General features: G+C 34.1%; 1 protein-coding gene across 2 annotated transcripts in view; it reads left to right on the top strand.

Moving 5' to 3' along the window:
- The window catches only part of LOC136034589 (uncharacterized), a 134620-nt gene that overhangs the window by 8562 nt on the left and 101329 nt on the right, over nucleotides 1-24729 (top strand). For both annotated transcript variants that reach the window (XM_065715855.1, XM_065715854.1), the window contains exons 3-5: nucleotides 2293-2521; nucleotides 7680-7800; nucleotides 10631-10866. In XM_065715855.1, the coding sequence (XP_065571927.1) occupies nucleotides 2293-2521; nucleotides 7680-7800; nucleotides 10631-10866 (586 nt within the window). The remainder of the gene's footprint in view (nucleotides 1-2292; nucleotides 2522-7679; nucleotides 7801-10630; nucleotides 10867-24729) is intronic.

Raw genomic sequence — 24729 nt, 5'->3', positions numbered from 1 at the left:
CATCTAAAGCATGTTGGCCCTCAGCATATTACACGTTTAATGCAAATGATTTTTACTCAATGCAAGGTTCCGATTACATTTTGCATCGGTGATCTTACATCATTCCTAAAAAAGGGAGGGCAGACCCTCAATGTTCTTTGTTTCGACCAATTACTGTTGCAACATCTCTGTAAACTTTTGAACTTTTCTTCAGAGACGATTTTGAAAAGACATTTTACACTCCACCGCATCAGTTTGGATTCAAAAAAGGAACAGGACACGCAGATGCCCTTACAATCATGGCAAACGCTCTAATTGATGCAAAATGCAGGGAGAATGTCTTGCTAGTCATGACGTAAAACGTGCCTTTGACTCGTTAATACACCCTGTAATGCTTCTGAAAGCTGCCAAGGGAGGGCTAAGTTCTGCAGTTGTTATCACAGTTTGGGACATGTATTCTCGACTACGTGTTAGAGTAAAATTTCTGCCTGATAAGAATATGCCTCCAGTTGCTCGAACAAAGCTTATTCCAGTTTTAAAAGATCCACGCTAAGGAGTAGTTTTGTCACCTGGTCCATTTAATAACTCCATACTTGACGCTCAGGGTCTATGTCCCACCTCATTAGTTTTATTGTCAAGAAATATGTCACTAATGTTTTATGCCAACAATGCTCTGAATTTTGTCGCACCCTGCAACGAGTCAGTGATGTTTTTTTTCTATCCTCAAAGCAGAATACCTTAAGCTTGGCCTATATTTTAATTCTGCCAAGTCGGAAATAGTCCTTTTTAACTGGAAGAGCGATCTACTAAATTCAGTCAAATTTGGAAATTTTTCGGTTCAATCTGTCAGTCGCCTCGTGTATCTTGGTCTCCATACATGTTCATCTGTACGCCACACCAGGTTCTTATTTATTGACTCTCGTAACCACCGTATTTCCACCTCTTACGCGTCAATAATTTCCTGCTAGTTCAGTTTCAATCGGCATTTGCTAACCAGCCTTTTAAATGCAATAGTCCTCCCTCACATTCTGTATATTTCACTGTTTTGGAAACTGTTAACGAATACTGACCGAACAAAATACGTTCACTCTTCTCCCGTTTTGCAAAATATTTACACCACCATCCTCCCTGGCAAAGCGACACAAAAATTGTCCCATCAGTTTAAAATTGCTGACCCAAATATTGCAGTTGCTAGAGTAATAGCTAAACACAATAAAACAGTGAATATGACTGCCCAGGAGCGGTATTCTGTATTATTTCAGTAGTCCATGCCTTTTTTTCTTATTTTTTGAATCACTTATTTTGTATTTATGTGCTATTTTTACTTAACTTGTTATTGTTTATTTTTTGTTTTCCTGTTTTTTTTTCTATCTGTCTTGCCTTGTCTTGTTCAACAATTTGCATTTTTGCATGTCTGTGTCATGACCTTATATCGTGCAGTAATTTTTAAATTTGTCACTAATTCATGGTTTGTTTTTATCCGTAAATATCGTTGCTATGACAAGAGTTAGTGCAGTTATCGGTTTCTTCTTCTCGTGCTTTTCTTTTGTTTTTGTGTGTGTTTTTCCTCTACTTTGTCTTATCATGTTATTTGAATGATGAGTGTTTAAAAGATAAATAAAGTGTATGGTGTGTTTAACTTATCGATTATAATACCATTCTGAAACGTTAAGAGGATGTATAGGCAAAATTTTGTCATGATAAACCAAAAAAAATGTACGGATCTAAAAAAAAATTGTTCTGTATTATGTTTTATAACCACACTGTGCAGAATTTTATTATGATAGACTATCTCTAATCTCATACAAAAAAAAAATATACTGATATAAAAAAATAAAATTGTTCTGTATTGTGCTTTTTAACCTCACTGTGCAAAATTTTATCATGATAGACTATCTCTCTAATCTAATACAAAAAAAAAAAAAAAAAAAAAAAAAAAAAAAAAAAAAAAAAAAAAAAAAAAAAAAACGGATCTAAAAAAAATAAAATTGTTTTGCATTGTGTTTTATTTTTTCTGTTTTTTGTTTTTAATATGACATTTTATTTTATTATTTTTTTTCTGAATTCAAGCTTCTGTTCAAATGGTCCCTGTGTGCCTAATAATTATCAACCAAAATTATAGCCACGATTTTTGATATTGATGTTTAGGCAGAATAGTTTTCTTAGTCTGTAGTTCTTTGAGAAATGTATTTGTTCTTCATAAGGGGTTTTAATATTTATATGGGCTTGCCAGTTGAGATTTTTTTGTGTTTTCCTGAGGTGGTTTGGTGCTGAAGAAGTTGATTTTTTTTTTTTTTTTACATAATGTTGAAGAGGAGGCTTCGTCGACATCAAGCAAAAAGAGATATGTTCGAGGTATGATTAGAGAGATATATATTCGAGAGATATATTCGAGGCTTCAACAGACGATTTCAACATCGATTGCTCCAACAATTGATATTGATAGATTTAAGAAGCTTATTGAAGATATTATAGAATTTTTCATCAGTGTTGAGCATGCAGTTGCTGAGAGTGCAGAATTTGGTAGTTGTAGCTCTAAACGGTAGCTATTATTTTTCACTACTTTTATTCTTCACTAAAATCTAATTTAAATCAGACTATAATTTTTCTCTCTCTGTTTTTTTTTCTCTCTCTCTCTCTTTCTCTCTCATCTTAATTGACTGAGTTGAAATATTTGTAAAGAAAGTATGAAGCAAAAAAGAGAATAGAAAAAAATGTATATAATAAATTTAAAAACAAAACTTAAAATCTGAAAAAGAGTAGTTTTCAGCCAATGGAAAAATATGAATTGAAAATAAGCAGATATTTTGATAAGGATTTGGATTAAAAAAAAAAATCCAACCTATTGAACTAAAAAAAAAAAAAAATCAACCTATTGAACTAAACTTCATAAGAAGAGAATAGACACTGAATCAAAACTAGCCAGAAAAAATGAATGTCGATTCACTAATTGGATTTGGCAAAAAAATTGCCTAGCAACCTCCTCGTATCTCTATATCGATATCTCTTTTTATATATTTTTGAATCTCTCATTTGTCTCTGACAGATTTTGGCAAGCCATTTACTGTAGATATTAAATTTTATCTCATCATAAAATCTAAGTGATCAGGATTTTCAAAAATGTAGAGGGCCAAAGTAGAATAGAAATTGTCATTTTAATTGTGACATTTTGGGATTTTTCTGTTCAAGTTGTGTGTTCATGCAGTCTTCCCGTTTGCTGTTGACGGTTCCTACCCTTATCGTTTCCCGAGTTGGAAAAACGTTCAGTCTTTAGTTTTTTTTTTAAGAAACAGGTATTATATATCTTTAAAACTTTTCCAATTTTGTCGCAGTTTCGAGATGTATAGTGTAGTGGTAAGAGTTTTTTTTTTTTTTTTTTTTTTTTTCTTTTTTTTCAATTGCCGGAATAACTCAAGCAAGGGGGATAGGTTCATTGTTTTCCTGTTTTAACCTTTTCAATCATCTATCAATTGTATTTTCAATAAGGTTGATTGGTTAACTATTGCAAAATAAAATATCTATAACGTAACAAATTTAAATGTCTTTAACCTGATTACGTGAATAGATTTTTAGGTTATAAATTTGAGAAAAAAAACCTGTTCAGGTAAGGATGTAGAATCTGAATGAGACTAAGTTAAAGATACTTTATTTTGCAGTGGTTCTGCTATATGACCCTGATCCCCTCAAAGGGATAGAAGGCCATTTGCATTTAACTGATAACAAATTTTTCTTTTATATTTCTGTATAACATTAAAAATAAAATATTGTTGAAATGTTCAGGTTTTTTTTTTCAAAACACTCATCAAAATCAATGTTATTCTGTTAATCAGATACTTAATAAATTTTTATTAATATTTGTTCTATAAAATTTCTTGTATTCCAATGTATAGAGAACATATCGGGTATTATATAACACTGAATTAAGTTTAAGATATTTTATTTTGAAATGGCTCTGTTATATGGCCCTGATCCCCTCAATGGGATAGAGGGCTATTTGCATTTTACTGAGAAAAAAAAACAAACTTTCTTTTAAATTTCTGTATAACATTGAAATTAGAATACTGTTGAAATTTTAGGATTTTTTTTTTCGAAACACTTATCAAAATCAATGTAATTTTCTGAATCAAATACTTAATATATTTTTATTAATATTTGTTCTTTAAAATTTCCTGTATTCCAATGTATAGAGAGCATATTGGCCATTATGTAACATTAAATTAAGTTGAAGATATTTATTTTGAAATGGCTCTGTTATATGGCCCTGATCCCCTCAATGGGATAGAGGGCCATTTACATTTAACTGAGAAAAAAACTTTCTTTTACATTTCTGTATAACAATAAAAAAAAAAATATACTGTTGAAATTTTTAGGGTTTTTTTTTCGAAACACTTGTCAAAATCAATGTAATTTTGTTAGTCAGATACTTAATACATTTTTATTAATATTAGTTCTTTAAAATTTCTTGTATTCCAATGTATAGAGAGCATTTTGGCTATTATGTAACATTAAATTTAGTTAAAGGTATTTTATTTTGAAATTGCTCTACTATATGGCCCTGATCCCCTCCAAAGGATAGAGGGGTATTTGCATCTAACTGAAAACAAAACTTTCTTTTAAATTTCTGTATAACATTGAGATTAGAATATTGTTGAAATTTTCAGGATTTTTTTTTTCAAAAGACTTAAAAATCAATCTAATTTTGTATTCAGATGCTTAATACATTTTTATTAATATTTGTTCTTTAAAATTTCTTGTATTTCAATGTATAGAGAGCGTATTGGCTATTATGTAAGGTTAAATTAAGTTAAAGATATTTTATTTTGAAATGGTTCTGCTATATGACCCTGATCCCCTCCAAGGGATAGAGGGCCATTTGCATTTAACTTACAACAAAACTTTCTTTTACATTTCCGTATAACATTAAAATTAGAATACTGTTGAAATTTTCAGGAATTTTTTTTTCAAAACACTTGTCAAAATCAATTAAGTTAAAGATATTTACTTTGAAATGGCTCTGCTATATGGCCCTGATCCTCTCTAAGTGATAGAGGGGCATTTGCATTTAACTGAAAGCAAAACTTTCTTTTAAATTTCTGTATAAAATTGAATGTAGAATACTGTTGAAATTTTTAGGATTTTTTCTTTCAAAACACTTATCAAAATCAATTAAGTTAAAGATATTTTATTTTGAAATGGCTCTGCTATATGGCCCTGATCCCCTCCAAGGGATAGAAGGGCATTTGCATTTAACTGAAAACAAAAGTTTCTTTTAAATTTCTGTATAACATTGAAAATAGAACACTGTTGAAATTTTCAGGATTTTTGTTTTTCAAAACACCTTTCAAAATCAATATAATTTTGTTAATCAGATACTTAATAAATTTTTATTAATATTTGTTCTTTTAAAAATTTTATATTCCAATGTGTAGAAAACATATTGGCTACGTTAAGCTTAAATCCAGGCTATTTATTTAGTATGAAATAGAGTACATATATTGATTTTATCTACTAGCTACGCTAATATCTTCTAGTGTTATATTCGTGTTTTGGACTACTTTCGAGTGGAAAAAAATAACATGACTGACGGGGTCTAATATACTCCGATATACTTGTGCTCAAACTACAAAAATAGTGAACATTTTTTGGCTAGCCTTAGTCGACACTTAAAAATACATGCAAAAGGATAAAAAGAATGCATCAAATAAGATTTAAGTAGATAAAGGACATGTAAAACTTCCCTAGTTGAGACGTAAAGGGTTTCTGTCATCCTTCATATGTGGACTTTGATTTTCTATCTTTTTCTCGAGTTTAGATATGGCTACCGCTTTTGTTTCATATTGTCATAGAATTTGCATTCTATGAGATATTTCCGAAGAGTTTTTAAGCAAGTTAATAGTTGCATTATGCAATAGGCAAATAGAGCAAATACGAGGCAATTACAATAGAACGATGTTGGCACAATGTTTTCTTTTTTTCCAAGGGCACTTGGTATCGAAGGAGTTGTTGCAGAAACTTTAAAAAGGACTCATTTGATTGGTAATTGAAAGTGATTGGAGGGCATATATCTGCCACTCTCTTTTGACTCTTTCTCACATCTCTTTGAGTTGTGTTTGTTCACACAACTACTTTATAAAGTTCTTTTGAGTTGTTCTTCACAACTACTTTATAAAACAATAAAAAACTTGAAAAAGAAATTAGCTTACCACTCAGTTGGAATCTGTCTTGGCTTTTTCTATGATTAGCCATGATGAGATGCCCACAACTATTCTATTTTAATTCAATGGGATTATTCCAATTGAATTGAGGTTAGTTGAATTGAGGTTAGTTAATTTGTTAATTGATATGTCTAAAGTTTGACTCTTTCTCACAACTCTACTTTTTAAAACAATTAAAATATATTAGCGTAAAGAGCGAGGTGCCGAGGAGGGGACAACCCCTTTAATATACAGAATAATTTCTATTCGTTTTAAGTTTTAATTTCGCTCCTTACTTGCAGTTAAAAAAATCTGTTTTTTTAATTTAATTTCTGGACGTTTTTGAATTAATGAATGTTTTGATTTTGACCCACCGTACATGAATAATTAAAACAGAATTTGTATTTTTTTTTTGCTAAATGGTTTTCCCATACTTTTGATCAGACGATTTTGATAAAAAAGGGGAGGGGAAGGAGGCCTAGTTGCCCTCCAACTTTTGCTTACTTAAAAATAGTAATTAAAAGTTTTAAATTACGAACCTTTTTGTTAGTAATAAATATACTTAACTTACGAATTAAAATATGTAACAAACTTCTGTATTTGTGTATTTTTTATTACATATGAGGGGGTTGTCTCCCTTGTCAATACCCCGCTCTTTACACGAAAGCTTGCATTTTGTCCCAATTCTTTAAGAATGACTCCTGAATCACAAAGGCCATAGAATAAATAGTTGAAATTACCAAAAATACTTTAACGTAAAGAGCAAGGTATTGTGGAGGAAACGAACTCCCTTATATATGTAATATTTTCTGTTCCTTTTAAGTTTCAATGCTGCTCACTAGTTCCAGTTGAAATAATTATTTTCTCATATTTTTTTTTAAATAATACTAGAAAATCATGCATCCCCTTCATGGAAATTCTAATCTCCTCATTATAAATTCCTCTACGGAAAGATCCTCCCACGTAACCATAAACCCCTCACCATTCCCACCCCAGTGTGAAAAAGTCCCCCTTTTTCCACTTCAATTTACCACCACTAGTTAAACGTCTTGTATCAAATTTTTCCGAGAGCTCAAGAGAGGAGTACCAATTATATACTGTAGTATTCAAATCGGTATCTGGTCAACTAGTCCAAGGACAATTTACATGGGAATGTATATTTTGAAGTGGAGAAAAGTGATCTTTGAAACGCTATCGCGCACTCAATGATAAAGATACCTTGACAGAGATTATAGTCAGAAGCAAAATTGCTTTCACAATCCTCGTTTCGTTCCTGAACTTGGACAATGCAGCCAAATGCAGTAGGTCAATTAAAGCACTTATTTCAGTCATTTCAACTGCTTTTAGGAAGGTATTCTTATTGAGAAGGCGGTAATCATAACGTTGCCGTCTGTTACAAATCTAAGGGTTAATAAATTAGTTTTTACTTGACATGTTTCATATTATTTCCAGCACATTAATTGCCTTAGTTATTGTAAAAAGCAGTATTTAGATATTTTGTTTTAGATCCTGCAAGCCAAAAAAGAAGGAGTATTGTGATGGTAAAGAAACTGGTCATTCCATTGCAAAGCTAGAAGAAGACTTCATAGACACTCTTCGAAAATTTAAACTTTCTTTTAATCTTTTGGTAAGTTTTTCGGATGTAACACTTGTTTGTAATATTTTAGCAAAGCTTTTCTATATAAACATCTTTTTATTTCGGGAAGAGAAAGTTATGTTTTATTTTCTCTTGCTATGTGCTTCCTTCTTTTTTTCTTTTTTTTTGTTACTGTTTACTTATTTTTCTGTTTCTCACTGTTGTTTCTCTTTTTATTATTTTACATACTACTTTTTATTTTGTCTTTTTTCGCATTTTTTACCTATCCTTTATTCTACTTAATTACTTTTTCTTTGCTGTTTATAGATGAAAAAATTAGACAGTATCCGCTAAGGACGGTTGCCAAATTAGTAAATGAAAACAATACCGAACGAACGCAGGGTATTTGTCTTTAAGAAGGAAATTTCTAGTAATATACATGGTGTTGTTGTTTTCCGTTGTCTCTACTCCTGATATACTCGTTGTTCGGTTAATGCTCCAACAAATGACTTTAGCTCTAATGAATCGTTGTATCTGGGGGAAAAATATGGGAAGCATCTATCAGTTTAAGTAAACATTCATTATATAAGCAACCGGACTTTTTGTCCTGATTATATTTACCCCTAACCATTCACGATTCACTTAGCCGAAGGCAGAGAATAGGGACTTCGGTACTTATCGTACGGGAACTATCAGTCTCCTTATGAATTGTATTTTTAAGTTTCAAGTTAAAGTTCATTACGTAAGCATTTTTCTTTGTTGAATCCTTGTAAAAATCTAGATGGTCTTTCTTCACACTAGGGTTGATTAGAATGCTAAAGCAAGTTGGGGCTCTAGGTCCGCTTTTTCTGTTTTTTGATAATGATTTTTCCTACTTGCGCTGCATTCGTAACCCCTGTAAATGTTATATGGCCCACGGGCTGTGGGCTGGATACCACTGTCACGCACACAAAAAAATCTGATGGAAATTTTTTACCGCGGATGCAATGATATGTCGAATTACTACGCAATCCATTTGGGTATGAAAAATTAAGGAAAGTTTTATCATTATTTAATAAATCGATAATTGAATAAACTGTCTATTTTTTTCTTTTGGGTAGCCAGTCGGTAATTGGTAAGTCCTTTATTGTATATTTTGATCCCATTTCTCTCTTTACTTTCTGTCTCCCCTCCTCTCTCTCTCTCCCTCTCCTCCTCTCTCTTTTTTGCTCACCGTCTTGCTCGATCTCCCCCTCGCTCTGTTTCTCGCACTCTTTTTTTCTCTTCTTAGATATATGAACTGATTATGAAATTATTAGAAGTATGTGGGATTCTCTGTTATGTGAGATGAAAGGATTTTTGTAAATGATGGTGTACATAAAAATAATTTGCTTCTAGTTTTCTGATCCTAGGTAAACTTAACCTCATTTATTCTAGTTCTAAGTTTTAACTAACGCATTTCGGTGTTCAAATATCTAAATATCGTATATTTAACCTAAACTATATATACCTCTAGATATATAAAAATAAGTTGTATGTTTGTTTGTTTGTACGCATGTGACGTCATTATAAGTATATAATGCTTTGTATATGACGTCATTATAAGTATATAAGGGTTGCAATTCAAAGAGAATATTTAGTATAAATCCCACAATGGCAGAAGAAACAGCCGAGGATGCGGCTCAAAGAGAAAATAAGAAAAGAAAGCGTGCAGAGGAATCACAAGAACAACGTGAAAAAAGGCTTGCGTCTCAAACAGAAATTACCAAAAAAATCGTGCCGAGGAATCACAAGAATAACCTGAAAACAGGCTCGCGGCTCAAAGAGATAATACCAGAAGAAAGAGTGCCGAGGAATCCCAAGAACAACGTGAAAACGGGCTTGAGGGGCAAAGAGAAATTACCGAAAAAATCATGCTGAGGAATTACAAGAACAACGTGAAAACAGGCTTGTGGCTCAAAGAGATAATGCCAAAAGAAAGCGTGCCGAGGAATCACAAGAAAAACGTGAAAATAGGGTTTCGGCTCAAAGAGATAATGTCAAAAGAAAGCGTGGCGAGGAATCACAAGAGCAACGTCAAAAATATCGCCTGGCATTCAGGTACATCCCAGTCGATGATTATAGCTTGAGTAGATGTGTTCAAATCAGGATTATGTCTAAAATTTGTCACTATTGCAAGACCTTGAAATTTAATGGAGAAACAATGGGAATGTGTTGCGCCTCAGGAAAAGCTAAACTTCCTCAAGTGGCTGCATCAGCAGAACCATAGAAGACTTTATGACGTTACAGACCGGGACACCGGGACACAAGGAATATAAATGACGACCGGGACACAGGGACACAACTACAACGGGGACGCTGGAAGGGCACAGGGGGATATATAAATGACGACGGGGACACAGGGAATATTCGATTAGCAATCACATCAACAAAGATCAAGGGCAATCATTAGAAAAATGCGGTATAGATCTGAATACGGATTGTTTTCCCATGGACAATTATATGTTGCATGTTCAAGAGTCGGTAAACCTGACAATCTATTTATATGCACAGACAATGTGACAGCGAAGAATGTTGTATATTCGTAAGTTTTACGTAGTTAAAAACATATATATATATATATATATATATATATATATATATATATATATATATATATATATCTACCTATACATATATCTACCTATATTCACAGGGACACAACTACAATGGCGTGTAACTAATATGGCGTGTAACGACTTATTTGCACGGGGGGGGGGGCTTGGGGGCGCGAAGCGCCATACCAACAGCTAGTTTTATATATTTATGGACAGGGTTCCCACGAAAACCCAAGAGGATGAAATATTCCTTCTCCTTCATACCAGTATCTGGAAGAAGATTTTTTCAAAATTTTACTTTTTAGGCGGAATTAAAGGCACAAATTATTGATAGCTTTTCTACTGATGTCATTGACTTTCTTTTTACTTATCTGGAGCTGATAATTGATGCTTCAAGAGACGCTGAACTGGAAACAAACATCCCGAAAAGAATAGTTTTGCCACCTTTGACAGTAAAAGCGGCTAAATTGCTATCGAACTGCCTTACATCCAAACAAGCTGAATTTTGGAAGTCGTTGGGCAAAGCTTGGCAAGCTCCTAGGTTTGTCTCTTTTTTTGTAGGTGTAGTTAAGCTCCAAATGTACGATCTTTACCAAATTCACGCAGTTTCCGCATAAGGGGATTAGTGGGTGAATCATCGCTTATTCACTGTTGTTGTCAATTGATTGAAACCTTAACATTATTCTTAATTTTGCGTGAAAAAACTTGTCTTTTTTTAATTTCTTGTGTATTTTCAATATAATAGGCCTACAATGAAAAATTTTATTCTTCCAGTTTTTCTGAAGCATGTGTATCTGTCTTTCTTTTGTTTGGGTAGATGAAAGCTTAAAGAGATGCCCGTGGTAGATCGGGGTAGAAAACAACCTAAGGAGCCGCCCATGATAGATCTCAAGCTGTGTATTTCATCTATTGAATAATTACATATTGGCGATGAAGACAATAATGATGACTTGCCGTTCATTCTATCTTCTGTGTCAGTTGAAAATTACATCCTTTTTAAGTTCCAGCTAAAGAAGTCAATCTACTGCTTTTTTAAATTAGTGCAGGATATTGCAGAAGGTGACGCTACAATTAGTTTCCTGTGCAAGAAAAACAAAGAGTTCTTCCCTCCCTAGGCCAAAGGTGCTGCAAGTCTCGATCTCTTTGATATTCTTCAAGGTTTGCCAAAACCTTTTTCTTGTACTGGAGCCAGCAGAGTGCGTAAAAGCTTTTGCTTTGAGTTTGATTTCTCATCGCACAATCTGCTTTAATTAAGCAGGCTTACCGTAACTGTAACGTTAGTGTAACTGTATTCAAGTAAAAAAAAAAAACTGTTTTATGGACGAATTTACTGTTTGTACAGGACCGCCGGTAGATTTTTGGCACTTTTTTTTGCTCTTCCTGTTCAAGCCCTAGCTTGTAATCTACTCCTGCCCATGCAGGGTAGAAGCGAACACAGTCTGGCTCAACCCTCCCCAAAAAATGTATGGGTCATCCTCCCCCCTCCCTCCATCACAATCCGAGAGAGAAATCCATTCCGACTAAAAGCATTAAGGATAAGATAGATTATGCAACCTTTCACGATTCTAGAATGACCAAAGAATTTAGAAAAATAAGTGGAAATTTTTGGTATTATGCTTACAACTTGGAACAACAATGTGCAAGGTGCCAGAAAAAAAGAAATTGACCTACCTAAAATAGTTTTTTTTCAGTTTGAGTTTTGAGAGGACCTATCAGCCAAACTAGAAATTCTTTCTTGAGACATGATGGTTAGATAGCACTCTTACCAATTATTTTAGAGTTTTTTACTTAATGGTGTCTGAGCTATGGAGACTGTCTGGTTCAATCCTAGTCCAGTTTGGGTGTAGGCGCTTCCTCTGGAAAATCCCCCCTTAGAGAATAGCTCCCCTCCTGGATATTGCCTCCTCCTCGATAAAGCATTTCCGGAAAAATAACCTCCCCCCTGTGGAAAATAACCCTCTTGGCTGGATGGTCTCCAATCACTTTCGACTTATAGAAAAATGACTAGAACTCTCATTTTCTGATGTAATGAGTACCCTCCAAAGTTTTGCTAGTATGATATGGAGTAGTTGATGAGTAAGGGACATTCTTCTTCCTATACCAAATAAATTTTGCTCATTTTGGGGTTTAATTTCTGTATTTAACTTCGTAATAACAGCGTAGGCCAAAAATATTTGTATAATTGAAGAGGTATTAAAGATCAATTTCACAATTTGATGCGCTTTTAAAGTTTTTTTGTCCCTCTTTCCCTCAAATAAAAGTCCTGGCTATGGCCCAGGGACTAAACATCAATTTTTACCTCCACCCTCCCCTTGTCGGTCCTAATAACTAGTTCTGTATTTAACTGAAGGCGTCCAATTCTAACGACAAGACAGTCAAAGAACCCTATTACAGAAGTTTATGTGCCTATTTGAGTTTTGTAAATTACAGATATTATCAGTTATTGGGAAACATACGGACATTTTTTTGCGGGGAAGTTGCCTGCAGAGGGGATTATTCTTGTGGAATTTTTAGAGGTGAAAACATTTCTGGGACGAAGTACCCTGAAGTCTTACACAGAGTTATTTTTATTTTGTCTCATATCCTCTTTGGATGCACAATTTCATCAAACACAACCTGGATCAACTTAGATAGGACACTACTATTCCCTTCCATTCCACCCCAGCACCGATTACATCTATACGCGGAAACTAAGATGAATTAGACAACAAGTCCCAAAAAATTATTTAGTTTTCATCTGAAGGCTCAGTGAAGCTTAAATTAAAATAGGCCAATGAAACGTACTCCTTTTGGTATCATACAGCCCTCTCTGCCCAAAGATCTACCACCCCCACTTAATGATAGATCATTGCCTTATAAATCACTTCAGTTAAATAAAGAATTAGAATAAACGCGAGAAACATTTTTGTGCAATAAGAAGTAAGTGTCACCTTGAAGTATTCCTGTGGACATTACCTACATTTTTTTGGAGAAATCTAACCAGACAATTGGGTCCCCACTGAAAGAAAGTTCTTCCCAAAATTTTTATTCTCACTGAAAATTCCCCTAGACAATACCCCTTCCCCTGCAAAATCTTCCGTGCAATAGCAAATGCCATCTGTAAGCAATGGACAAATTACAAAACCTAAAAAGCACTGAAACTTCTATAATGGGGTCCTCTAATTTTTTTTTAGTTAGTAAGGGAGGGAGCTACTCCAAAGGGTGTATTGTGGTGCCAAAGCGTCCCAGGTCTCATTGAACCCTCAGAAAAACACAGAATTGATTTTAAGGTAGAGACAATGGGAGCGTGGAGGTAGGAATTGACGAATAATTCCAGGGGCTGTAACCTAGTTTCTTTGTTTGAGAAGGGTTAATTTTTTGAAGAGATGGGGGTTACAAAAACACTAAAAACGCATCAAAATGTAAAATTAATATCTACTCCCTTGTGATTACTAGGAATGTTTCTGGTGTACGCTGCTATTATGAAAGTAAAGAGTAGCATGAAAGCCCAAATGAGTAGCTTTTATTACTTATAGGAGTGATACTGTCCCTTCCTCATCCACCTCTCCACTTCATGATCGTAGAAACTTCCAAGGATGGCCATTACACCAGAAATTAAGAGTTTCGAGAGCTTGAAAATAATTTTGGACCAACCAGCCCCGGACGAGGGGGTATTTTCTGGGGCTGGGGGTAAATTCCACCCCCCTCCAGTTCAACCCGTTCCTCGCGCACATAATGTTCTTTTCTGTCTTTCTTCGAATAGATTCTGCCCCAAGTTTCCCTAGAAATTTAATATTTTTTCGATATTTTGACTAGCTTTGTCTTTTATATTGTTGGGCTACATCTTAGTATTTTTTTTTAGCAAAGACAATTCCTTCCTCAAAAAATTTCGGAGAGGAAATATTAAAGACACGGTCAGTAAAAGAAATGGTCAAACCAATTTTTACTTGGCGAGCGTCAACGGAGATAAAACATAAAAGTCTATTGTTATTAGTTGGTTTTCTGTTAATTTTAAAGTCCAGACTATTTTCATTTTTTAAAAGAAGAATATCAACAAATGGAAGTTTCCTATCCTCTTTTATTTTCAAAAATAAATTTTAAATCGCCGCTCCCGCAAAAAATAAGATATTTAAAAAAAAAACTTGAGTTCTTCCCCATAATTCCATACTGAATTTATGTCATCCATTACCGTCCCCAGAAATTTTGTAAGAAACATGAATCTAACGTAATCTTTTAATATTTTCATCGAAAACATTTGCTAGTAATGGACTTAAAGGGGCCCACATAAGCAGACACTTTGCCTGTTCAAAAAATTCTTTTCTGATTTGAAAAAATTAAAGAACCTAATGCACAACCTTTCTAAATTTAGAATTACGCAATCTTCCAAATTGGTTTTGAAACTAATTAAGTTCAAATTTTTTAATAACTTTCTTTCAAGAAACATTTTAGCTGCTTCCATATCAATGTTCGTGTGCATTGATACGATGTCGAAGCTTAATATTTAGGATTAAACTTTAGGGTTCCACTAACACTAACCATTTGCTTACAATACTTGTACTTGTACTTATTGTTCACTTGCTGTACCTTAGTACCTTGTACTTGAAGAATTGGTCGTAATGGTAGGTTTTTCTTATGGATATTTGGAAATCCATATAATTTAAGAAACAAGGAACTGTGTAGTAAGCATTTGTAATATAGTTTAGGTGTAGTATTTCCTTCGTCCATACTTTAAGTCGTTCTTAACTTATCAAACAGTTCGTGGTAACGAACTGTAGTAAGGAGCGACCTGGCTCAATAGTAACCAAAGCTCTAAAAAAGCTCTAAGTAACCAAAGCTCTGGTATTTTGATACCAGTAGTTACACCAAAAGAATCGCATTTTATTGCTGATTTCAAATATATAAGTTTCATCAAGTTAAGTCTTACCCATCAAAAGTTACGAGCCTGAGAAAATTTTCCCTGTTTTAGGAAATAAGGGGAAACACCCCCTAAAAGTCATAGAATCTTAACAAAAATCACACCATCAGATTCAGCGTATCAGAGAACCGTACTGTAGAAGTTCCAAGCTCCTATCTACAAAAATGTAGAATTTTGTATTGTTTGCCAGAAGACAAATCAGGGATGCGTGTTTATTTTTTTTTATTTTTTTTTTTTATTTTTTTTTCCAGGGGTGATCGTATCGACCCAGTGGTCCTAGAATTTCACGAGAGGGCTCATTTGAACGGAAATGAAAAGTTCTTGTGCCCTTTTTAAGTGACCAAAAAATTGGAGGGCACCTAGGCCCCCTCCCACGCTCATTTTTTTCCCAAAGTCGTCGGATCGAAATTCTGAGACAGCCATTTTACTCAGCATAGTCGGAAAACCTTATAACTATGTCATTGGGGACGACTTACTCCCCCACAGTCCCCGTGGGAGGGGCTGCAAGTTATAAACTTTGACCAGTGTTTGCATTAAGTAATGGTTATTGGGACGTGTATAGACGTGTTTAGGGGGACTTTTTTCATGTTATAGGGGGGTCGGGGGAGGGGGTTTACGCTGGAGGATTTTTCCATGGAGGAATATATCCTGAGGGAAGAAAATTTCTATGTAGGGGCCGTAGGATTTTCTAGCATTATTTGAAAAAAAAAACAATGAGAAAATAAATATTAAAAAAGATTTTTCAGGTGGAGGTAAGGAGCAGCATTAGAACCTAAAATGAACAGAAATTATTATTTATATAAGGAAGTTCGTCTACTCCACAATACCTCACTCTTTACGCCAAAGTGTTTTTAGTAATTTCAACTATTTATTCTATGGCATGTGATTCAGCAGTTATTCTTAAAGAATTAGGACCAAATTGAAGCTTTAGTGTAAAAAGCGAGGTACTGACGAGGGGGAGAGCCCCTCATGTACGTAGACGAATAAAAATATAAAACATAGAATTTCGTTACGTAAGTGCGTTCATAAGTTCCGTATATTTATTACTAATTAAAAACGTTCGTAAAAAAAAAGTTCTAGTGGCCTTTTTAAGTAACCAAAAATTGGAGTGCAACTAGGGTTCCTCCCCTAAACCTTTTTATCAAAATAGTCCGATCAAAACTATGAGAAAGCAATTTTGCCAAAAAAAATAATATGAAAATTTTGTTTCAGCTATTCATGTACGGTGAGCTAAAATCAAAACAGGCATTAATGAAAAAACGTTCAGAAATTTAATAAAAAAAACAAGTTTTTTAACTGCAAGTAAGGAGCGACATTAAAACTTAAAACGAACAAAAATTATTCCGTATATGAAAGGGGTTGTACTCTCTTCAACAACTCGCTCTTTACGCTAAAGTTTTTTTTATTGTTTTAAAAAGTAAAGTTGTGAGAAAGAGTCAAAGTTTAGTGTGAAGAGCAAGGCCATGAGGAGAGGACAACCACTTTCATATACGGAATAGTTTCTCTTCGTTTTAAGTTTTAATGTCGTTCTCTACTTGCAGTTAAAAAACGTGTTTTTTTTTATTTAATTTTTAATAAAGTGATAATTCTTGAATTGCAAACTTTATTCAACTTTTTCTTCTTTAAAAGTGCCTAAATGTAGACTGAATTTTAACGAAGGGGGAACAATTCTCATCTTCAAACACTGTAGAAGAAAATCGTGTTGATTTATAATATATAAATGTTTCTTATTGATGTTTATATATTTATAAACTTCATTGGTCAAAGTATCCCTTTATATATGACGTAAATAATATCGAAGACCACGCTGCCTTTCCATGACGATAAATAAAAGTTCAGAGAAAGAAAAAACCTTTTATGAGACAGTAATAATTCACAAAAAATTCTGGATACTTTAGTCACATATGCAGTGACCATAATCAGCAGAAATACCAAAATAAAACAATCAAGACCAATAATTTATATAAAAAACAGGCAAAATAGATACATATTGTTCAATGCTCTTATCTCTTTCAAAGTAACGCCAGAAGCATATCTCTTTGACCTTCCAGGCTATGGTTTATTATCATTATTTCAACATACAATTGGGAAGAAGTTAAATGCATTTGGTGAAATTAACTATACTCTTATCTGACTGAAATAAATTTGACTAGAGTTCAAGCTAAATTCACCTGTTTCTCTGTTCAAAGTTTTGTTATTAAATAAAACTAGGTTAATTTCAATAGTTCCCCAAAAATTTTGTTTTAAATCCTGGTCCCTTGAAATCAAAGAGACATTTCTGAACAAGATAAAATGGTCCAGAAAATCCTAAATATATTCCGTTAGAGCTGAAGTGAAATCTTCAGGTTTTGAATATTGCTTTAAAGCCAACGAAATGGGGTCTTGTTGCTGTAGTGATCTAATTTCCAATGGTTTGTACGTCCCATATATGAGCTTCTGCAAGCCATGGGATCTTATAGTCCCCACTTTACTGCCCCAATGAAGCACGAACCTTCCCAGAATCTAGAAAACTACTGCTACCCTTAAACTATTACTTTCTAAAATTCTTTTAAACTTTTCATTTAGCCTTGGTACATATGGTAAAGAACGAATAAACATTCTTCTCTTCAGTTGCCTCCAAGACTTCCTTCTCGAAACTTTTTCTTCTAGACTTCCTTCTCGAAGCTTTTTCTTCTTTTTGGAAAAGTTTGGTCAGTTAACCAATACTGCTACTGTTTTTTTTTAGTAACCTCCCTAGAAAAAAACAACTCACAAAATTTTGGACAGCAAAAATTGAAGATATAGTTTTTGAGACTGTCCCTTTTCTTTTCAGATAAATGACTGGTTTTCTTTTGATTGCATTTTCCTATAGTAGTATAGTTTAAAGGTCAAGTTAAAGTCTCGTTGCCAAGTTGCCAAGATAAGAATTTCTTAAGACGTAAAAGGTTTGGTTGAAAATCTAGCTTTGTTTGGCTGATTTGGGCTATTGACAGATAACATTATTCAAAAGAAGCAGGTGATTAGAACTTTAATTTTGCGGATTAGCCAGAGTTCTGTGGTCCAACCACCACCAATTTTGCTTGTGTGAAAATAATGATTTTGTTTTTGGTCCGTTTCGGTTCTGGTTTTGATTTTGGTTCTGGTTTGTCGGAGTTGACGTTAAAAGTGAGTTATTTTCTCCAAATGTGTGAGTTTATTTTTCCCAAACCCTGGCAGGACAGGAAAAGTTTTCGAAAAGTATCATCATTAATATATCGATAGAAAAAAAACATGGTAAAAGACGGAATTAGTTGAAATACTGCGAATTAAAATTTATGAGCTTTGTTACCCTGCAAAGAGATAATTAGAGAGATATTAGTGGTGATACAGGCTGTGGCACCTTGATCAATAGTTTGACCCCTGAAAAAGTAGTACACATTTCAAGCACACATTCGTTGCAATACTAGTTCGCGAAGAAACTGTAAAACCCTTGAAATGACTCGATCGATTTCAATAATCTATTGGCAACGCCAGTGGTACTGGTGTGGTGTGGCAGATAAAAGGGTGGTAGCTTATAGTATACTATAGCGAAAAGTGGTGGCAGCCAGTTAAGGGACTTGACCCTAGTATTAAAAGAAAACGCGTTTTTCTAAAGAACCAAGTTAATTTAGCCTAAACAGTTGCCTACTTTAGTAAATTGTAAAAAAAACATGGTAAAAGACGGAATTAGTTGAAATACTGCGAATTAAAATTTATGAGCTTAGCCTAGCCAGATTAAATAGATCTTACGGATTAAGGTAATTCGAAACTGATTAGCTCGCGAGAAATAATCGGCTAATTGAGAAGGAACTATTTATTACCGGAAGTAAATACTTTCAGCATTTGGAAATCATTGCTCGTTGCTGATAACTTAAAATAGTTATTGTGCATAGTCATTTTTGTTATCTGGCAATTACTGAGTTTGCTAAAAGTGGTTTATTAATTGATTAAGCGATATTACTCATCAATATCGTTGGTATATTCGTTTGAGTTGAAAATTTAATTATACTTTGAAGAGAGACAATGCCAATTAAAAAAGAAATCATCCAATGTTTGGATTGTAAGATACGAGCTTGCTTGTGGAGCTAAGACAGAGACCCTGGCGCTAAGATATTGAATAACGATTAATTTCTGAGTAAATTAGCTAATCAGTGTATCGCATCATATCAGATGGAAAAGGCCGTGTCTGCAAATGCCAAGGAGACCAGTGTGGACAAACTTATAAGTCGTTAAAAGAGTTGGACAACACCAGACGGGAATTATTAAAAGGTTTCGTTTGCTAAAAGAAAATAAATGGGTTAGAGCATTAGAGAGAAATCCTGAAAAACTTATTCGGGGTCTAAATAATGAGCTAAATTTGACTTTCCCCTCTACTCGGGAGGAAGATATTGCCTACGAAGAGTATGATGAGTATGATGAGCTAAATTTGACTTTCCCCTCTACTCGGGAGGAAGATATTGCCTACGAAGAGTATGAGGAAGTTCTGAAAAAAGGGCAAGAAACCGGCAGAGTAAAAAAAAAATTATTTAAGTGATTGGCAGGTGTCTTTTACAAAATCAAGAAAACTCTAGAACACGAAAAGTATACACATCCACTTTATTTAAAGTGATGGAACAAAACGCGAAGGTTCAGACAAAAACACGAAAGGCTTCATAGAAAATCGCTGGAGGATTCCGGAAAATGATATTTTATCAGGTAACGTGTAGCCCATTGGATGGTCAGAATGATTTGTTAAATAACCGTTTTTGAGAAAACGAGACGTATCACGCATTAATATACAATGTCTACTGTGTTAATATACAATATTAATGGAACTAAGGAAAAACCCTTTTTCATTTGTTAATTAAGCAACTAATATGATGTAGAATTTTTTGCAAGATCATATTTTGACTTCATTTAGCCTTAATTTTTTGCATCGAAGTCCAAGTTACATAATCTTTTTAACTGCTGCCAGGGTGACTTTTGGTCGTCCCTTAGGGGGTCTGGCAGGGTTCTTTAAGTGTAATGCACACTTCTACACCCTTATCCTTTATGAGCATGATGACCTCTTCTTAGCAGTCCGTATTGGATCAACTATTCTGATCAACTCATGTTTCCCATATGATAGTAGATCTAACTGATTAATTACAGTTTTTTTTAAAGGCTTGTGCTTCTTTAAAAAAAAATGGTGAATGTTGTTTCGTTCCAAGTGCTCCAAAGTACGTATTACTGCATATAGCAAGATTCTGATGATCGCATATTTTTTCTTTGTCATTATTAGAGAAGCGTATCTATTTTTTAGGTTTCTAAAATCCCCCTCCAACGATATTAAATTGCGTTAAGTTGGCTTGCTTACAGATAACACTACCTATTAAGCGAAGTGTATTAATCCATGAGCCGCGCGGGCAGTGGGGCGAGGTCTGTATTCTATATTTATTCAACAAAGAATGATAAAACTAAATAGATTGTCAGGTTTACCGACTCTTGAACATGCAACATAAAATTGTCCATGGGAAAAACAATCCATATTCAGATCTATACCTCATTATTCTAATGATTCCCTTGAGATGGTGATTGCTAATCGAACATTCCCTGTGTCCCCATCGTCATTTATATATCCCCCTGTGCCCCCGGCATCCCCGTTGTAGTTATGTCCCTGTGTCCCGGTCGTCATTTATATTCCCAGTATCCCGGTCGTCATTTGTGTCCCAGTGTCCCAGTCTGTAATTTCTCTATGAGCTTCCCGGTCGTCATTTATTTTACCTGTGTCCCGGTCGTCATTTGTGTCCCAGTGTCCCGGTCTGTAATTTCTCCTTGAGTGTCCCGGTCGTCATTTATATTCCCTGTGTCCCGGTTTTTAGTTTTCCTTTTCTCCTTTATTTTTCAGTTTTTTCCCTTTTATTTGTTTTTTTTTCTTTTTCAGTTTTTAGTTTTTTTAATTTTTTTATTAGTTTTTTTTTCTTTTTAGTTTTTTTTGTAGTTTTAATGCTAAAGCCAAGGCTCGAACCTAGAACCTCTCGGACCTAAAACCTGGAACATAACGCTTTACCAACTCAGCTACTTCGGCTTGAATACATTTACCTTTTTTAGTTTTTTTTTTTAGTTTTCTTTTTCTCCTTTATTTTTTAGTTTTTTCATTTTTTTAGTTTTTTTTCTTTTTCAGTTTTTAGTTTTTTTACTTTTTTTATTGGTTTTTATTTTTTTTTTAGTTTTTTTTGTAGCTTTTACTTTTTTTTTTAGTTTTTAGTTTTTTACCTTTTTTTGTAGTTTTTTAGCTTTTTAGTTTTTTTAGTATTTTCTTTTTAGTTTTTTTGTAGTTTTTACCTTTTTTAGTTTTTTTTCTTCTTTTGTATTAATGCTAAAGCCAAGGTTCGAACCTGGAACCTCTCGGACCAAGAACCTCGAACATAACGCTTTACCAACTCAGCTGCTTCGGCTTGAATACATTAGTTTTTGAATTGGTATATGATGAAATAATTCAGACGTCATATGCGGACAGACAGACAAACAACTTATTTTTATATATATAACTAGCTGTTGGGGTGGCGCTTCGCGCCCCCCCAAGCCCCCCCGCGCGCGTAAGTCGTTACGCGCCATATTAGTTACGCGCCATTGTAGCTGTGTCCCACCTGTGGATAGAGACAGATATAAATATATATGTTTTTAACTACGTAAAACATGCGAATATACAACATTCTTCGTTGTACCATTGTCTGTGCATATAAATAGATTATCAGGTTTACTGACTCTTGAACATGCAACATATAATTGTCCATGGGAAAAACAATCCGTATTCAGATCTATACCTCATTATTCTAATGATGTGTCCCTGTGTCCCGGTCATCATTTGTGTCCCGGTGTCCCAGTTTCTAATTTCTCTTTGAGTGTCCCGGTCGTCATTTATATTCCCTGTGTCCCGGTCGTCATTTGTGTCCTGGTGGATAACAACTGGTCGATAACAACGTTGGAGAAATCTTCTTTTTGGATGCGCCAGGAGGTACTGGTAAAAAGCTTGTGATAAAATTGATTATGGCATCAATTCGATCAAAAAATGACGTAGCGTTGGCAATTGCGTCTTCCGGATTAGCCGCAACGTTGCTGCCTGGTGGAAGAACTGTTCATTCCGCTTTGAAATTGCCTCTGAATTTGCATTCTACAGAAACTCCCATATGCAATATTTCCAAATCATCTGGAATGGGTAAAGTATTGCAGCAATACAAACTTTTTATTTGGGACGAGTGCACAATGGCACACAAAAAATCGCTCGAGGCTCTAGATCAATCATTAAGAGATTTGCGAGGAAATTCGAAACCCTTTGGCAGCACATTAATATTGCTTGCGGGAGTTTTCAGGCAAACATTACGTATAATATCTAGATCAATCCCTGCAGACGAAATGAATGCTTGCCTGAAAAATTCTAATTTATAGGCACACGTAAAGACATTAAAATTAACTACAAATATGCGTGTCTGATTGTAAAACGATGACTCTGGTCAAACATTTGCAGATCAATTGCTGGCTATTGTCAACGGAAAGCTCCCAGTAGACTTAATTTCAGGACGTATACAACTGCCTGCTGAATTCTGTAATTTAGTGACGCTCAAAAATGAATTGTTTGAAAAAGTATTTCCGAATATTCTAACCAGGCAGTCCTTTACAAGTCAGTCGACACCGTTCTGGAACCAAATGAAGTGGTTAATTATCCATCTGAATTTTTAAATTCCCTGGATTTCCCAGGGTTTCCACCACACGTGCTACAACTAAAAATAGGCGTACCGGTAATACTGTTACGAAATATCAACCCACCAAAGCTTTGCGATGGCACGCGACTTACCGTAAAAAAAACAACAAACAGTGGAAAACTCAATAGAGGCAACAAACTTGACAGGGTCTTTTGAGGGTGGGGCTGTTCTTATTCCTCGCATAATAAGTTGTATGTATGCATGTTTGTTGGTTTGTAAAAAGAGCGTTTGTATATGACGTCATTGTAAGTATATAAGGCTTTGTATATGCACAGACAATGGGACAGCGAAGAATGTTGTATATTCACAAGTTTTACGTAGTTAAAAACTACGTAATAGTTTTTACGTAATAGTATACGTAATAGTTTTCTACGCTAGTTTTTATATATATAGATAGATCGATTAGGTGTATGTATATTTGTACGTTTGACGATTGACGTCATTATAAGGATTGAACATTGTGAAGTCATGTATGTATATATATATATCTTCCATATATATAAAAATAAGTTGTCTGTCTGTGGATGTGTGGATGGATCAGGTGACGTCACCTGAAAAAACTGGATCAGGTGACGTCAAAACTGAAAAAACTAAAAAAAGGCAAAAACTACAAAAAAAACTAAAAACTAATAAAAAAAATAAAAAAGCTAAAAAACTAAAAAAACTATAAAGGTAAAAACCAATAAAAAACTAAAAAAAAACTGAAAAAACTAAAAAAAGGCAAAAACTACAAAAAAAAACTAAAAACTAATAAAAAAAGTAAAAAAGCTAAAAAACTAAAAAAACTAAAAAAACTAAAAAAACTAAAAAAAGGTAAAAAACTAAAAAAAATAAAAAATAAAAAAAAACTAAAAAAAAGGAAAAAACTGAAAAATAAGCTAAAATAAAGGTAAAAACCAATAAAAAACTAAAAAGAAAAAAAGGAAAAAACTAATAAATGACGACACTCAAAGAGAAAGCGACCAGGACAAAAGGAATGTTCGATTAGCAATCAACAAAGCACCGGGACACAGGGAGTATAAATGACGACCAGGACATAAGTAAAAAAAAAAACTATCTATATATATAAAAATAAGTTGTCAAACTAAAAAAAGGCAAAAACTACAAAAAAAAACTAAAAACTAATAAAAAAGCTAAAAAACTAAAAAAACTAAAAAAAAGGCAAAAACTACAAAAAAAACTAAAAACTAATAAAAAAAATAAAAAAGCTAAAAAACTAAAAAAACTAAAAAAAGGTAAAAAACTAAAAAAACTAAAAACTAAAAAAAACTAAAAAAAAGGAACGGGACACAGGGAATATAAATGACGACCGGGACACAGGGACACAACTACAACGGGGACACCGGAGGAAACAGGGGGATGTAAATGACGACCGGGACAGGGAATGGTCGATTAGCAATCACCATCAACAAAGCTCAAGGGCAATCATTAGAATCATGAGGTATAGATCTGAATACAGATTGTTTTCCCATGGACCATTATATGTTGCATGTTCAAGAGTCGGTAAACCTGACAATCTATTTATATGCAAAGACAATGGGACAGCAAAGAATGTTGTATATTCGCAAGTTTTACGTAGTTAAAACCATATATATATATATCTATCTATATTCACAGGTGGGACATAGGGACACAACTACAATGGCGCGTAACTATTATGGCGCGTAACGACTTACGCGCGCGGGGGGGCTTGGGGGGGGCGCGAAGCGCCCCCACCAACTAGGTGTTGGGGTTGCGCGAAGCGCCACCCCAACAGCTAGTATATATATATATATATATATATATATATATA

This window comes from Artemia franciscana, chromosome 13, assembly GCF_032884065.1.
Source record: "Artemia franciscana chromosome 13, ASM3288406v1, whole genome shotgun sequence".
Lineage (NCBI taxonomy): Eukaryota > Metazoa > Arthropoda > Branchiopoda > Anostraca > Artemiidae > Artemia > Artemia franciscana.
Note: the sequence above shows the minus strand (reverse complement) of the source record. Positions and strands in the feature narration are given on the sequence as shown.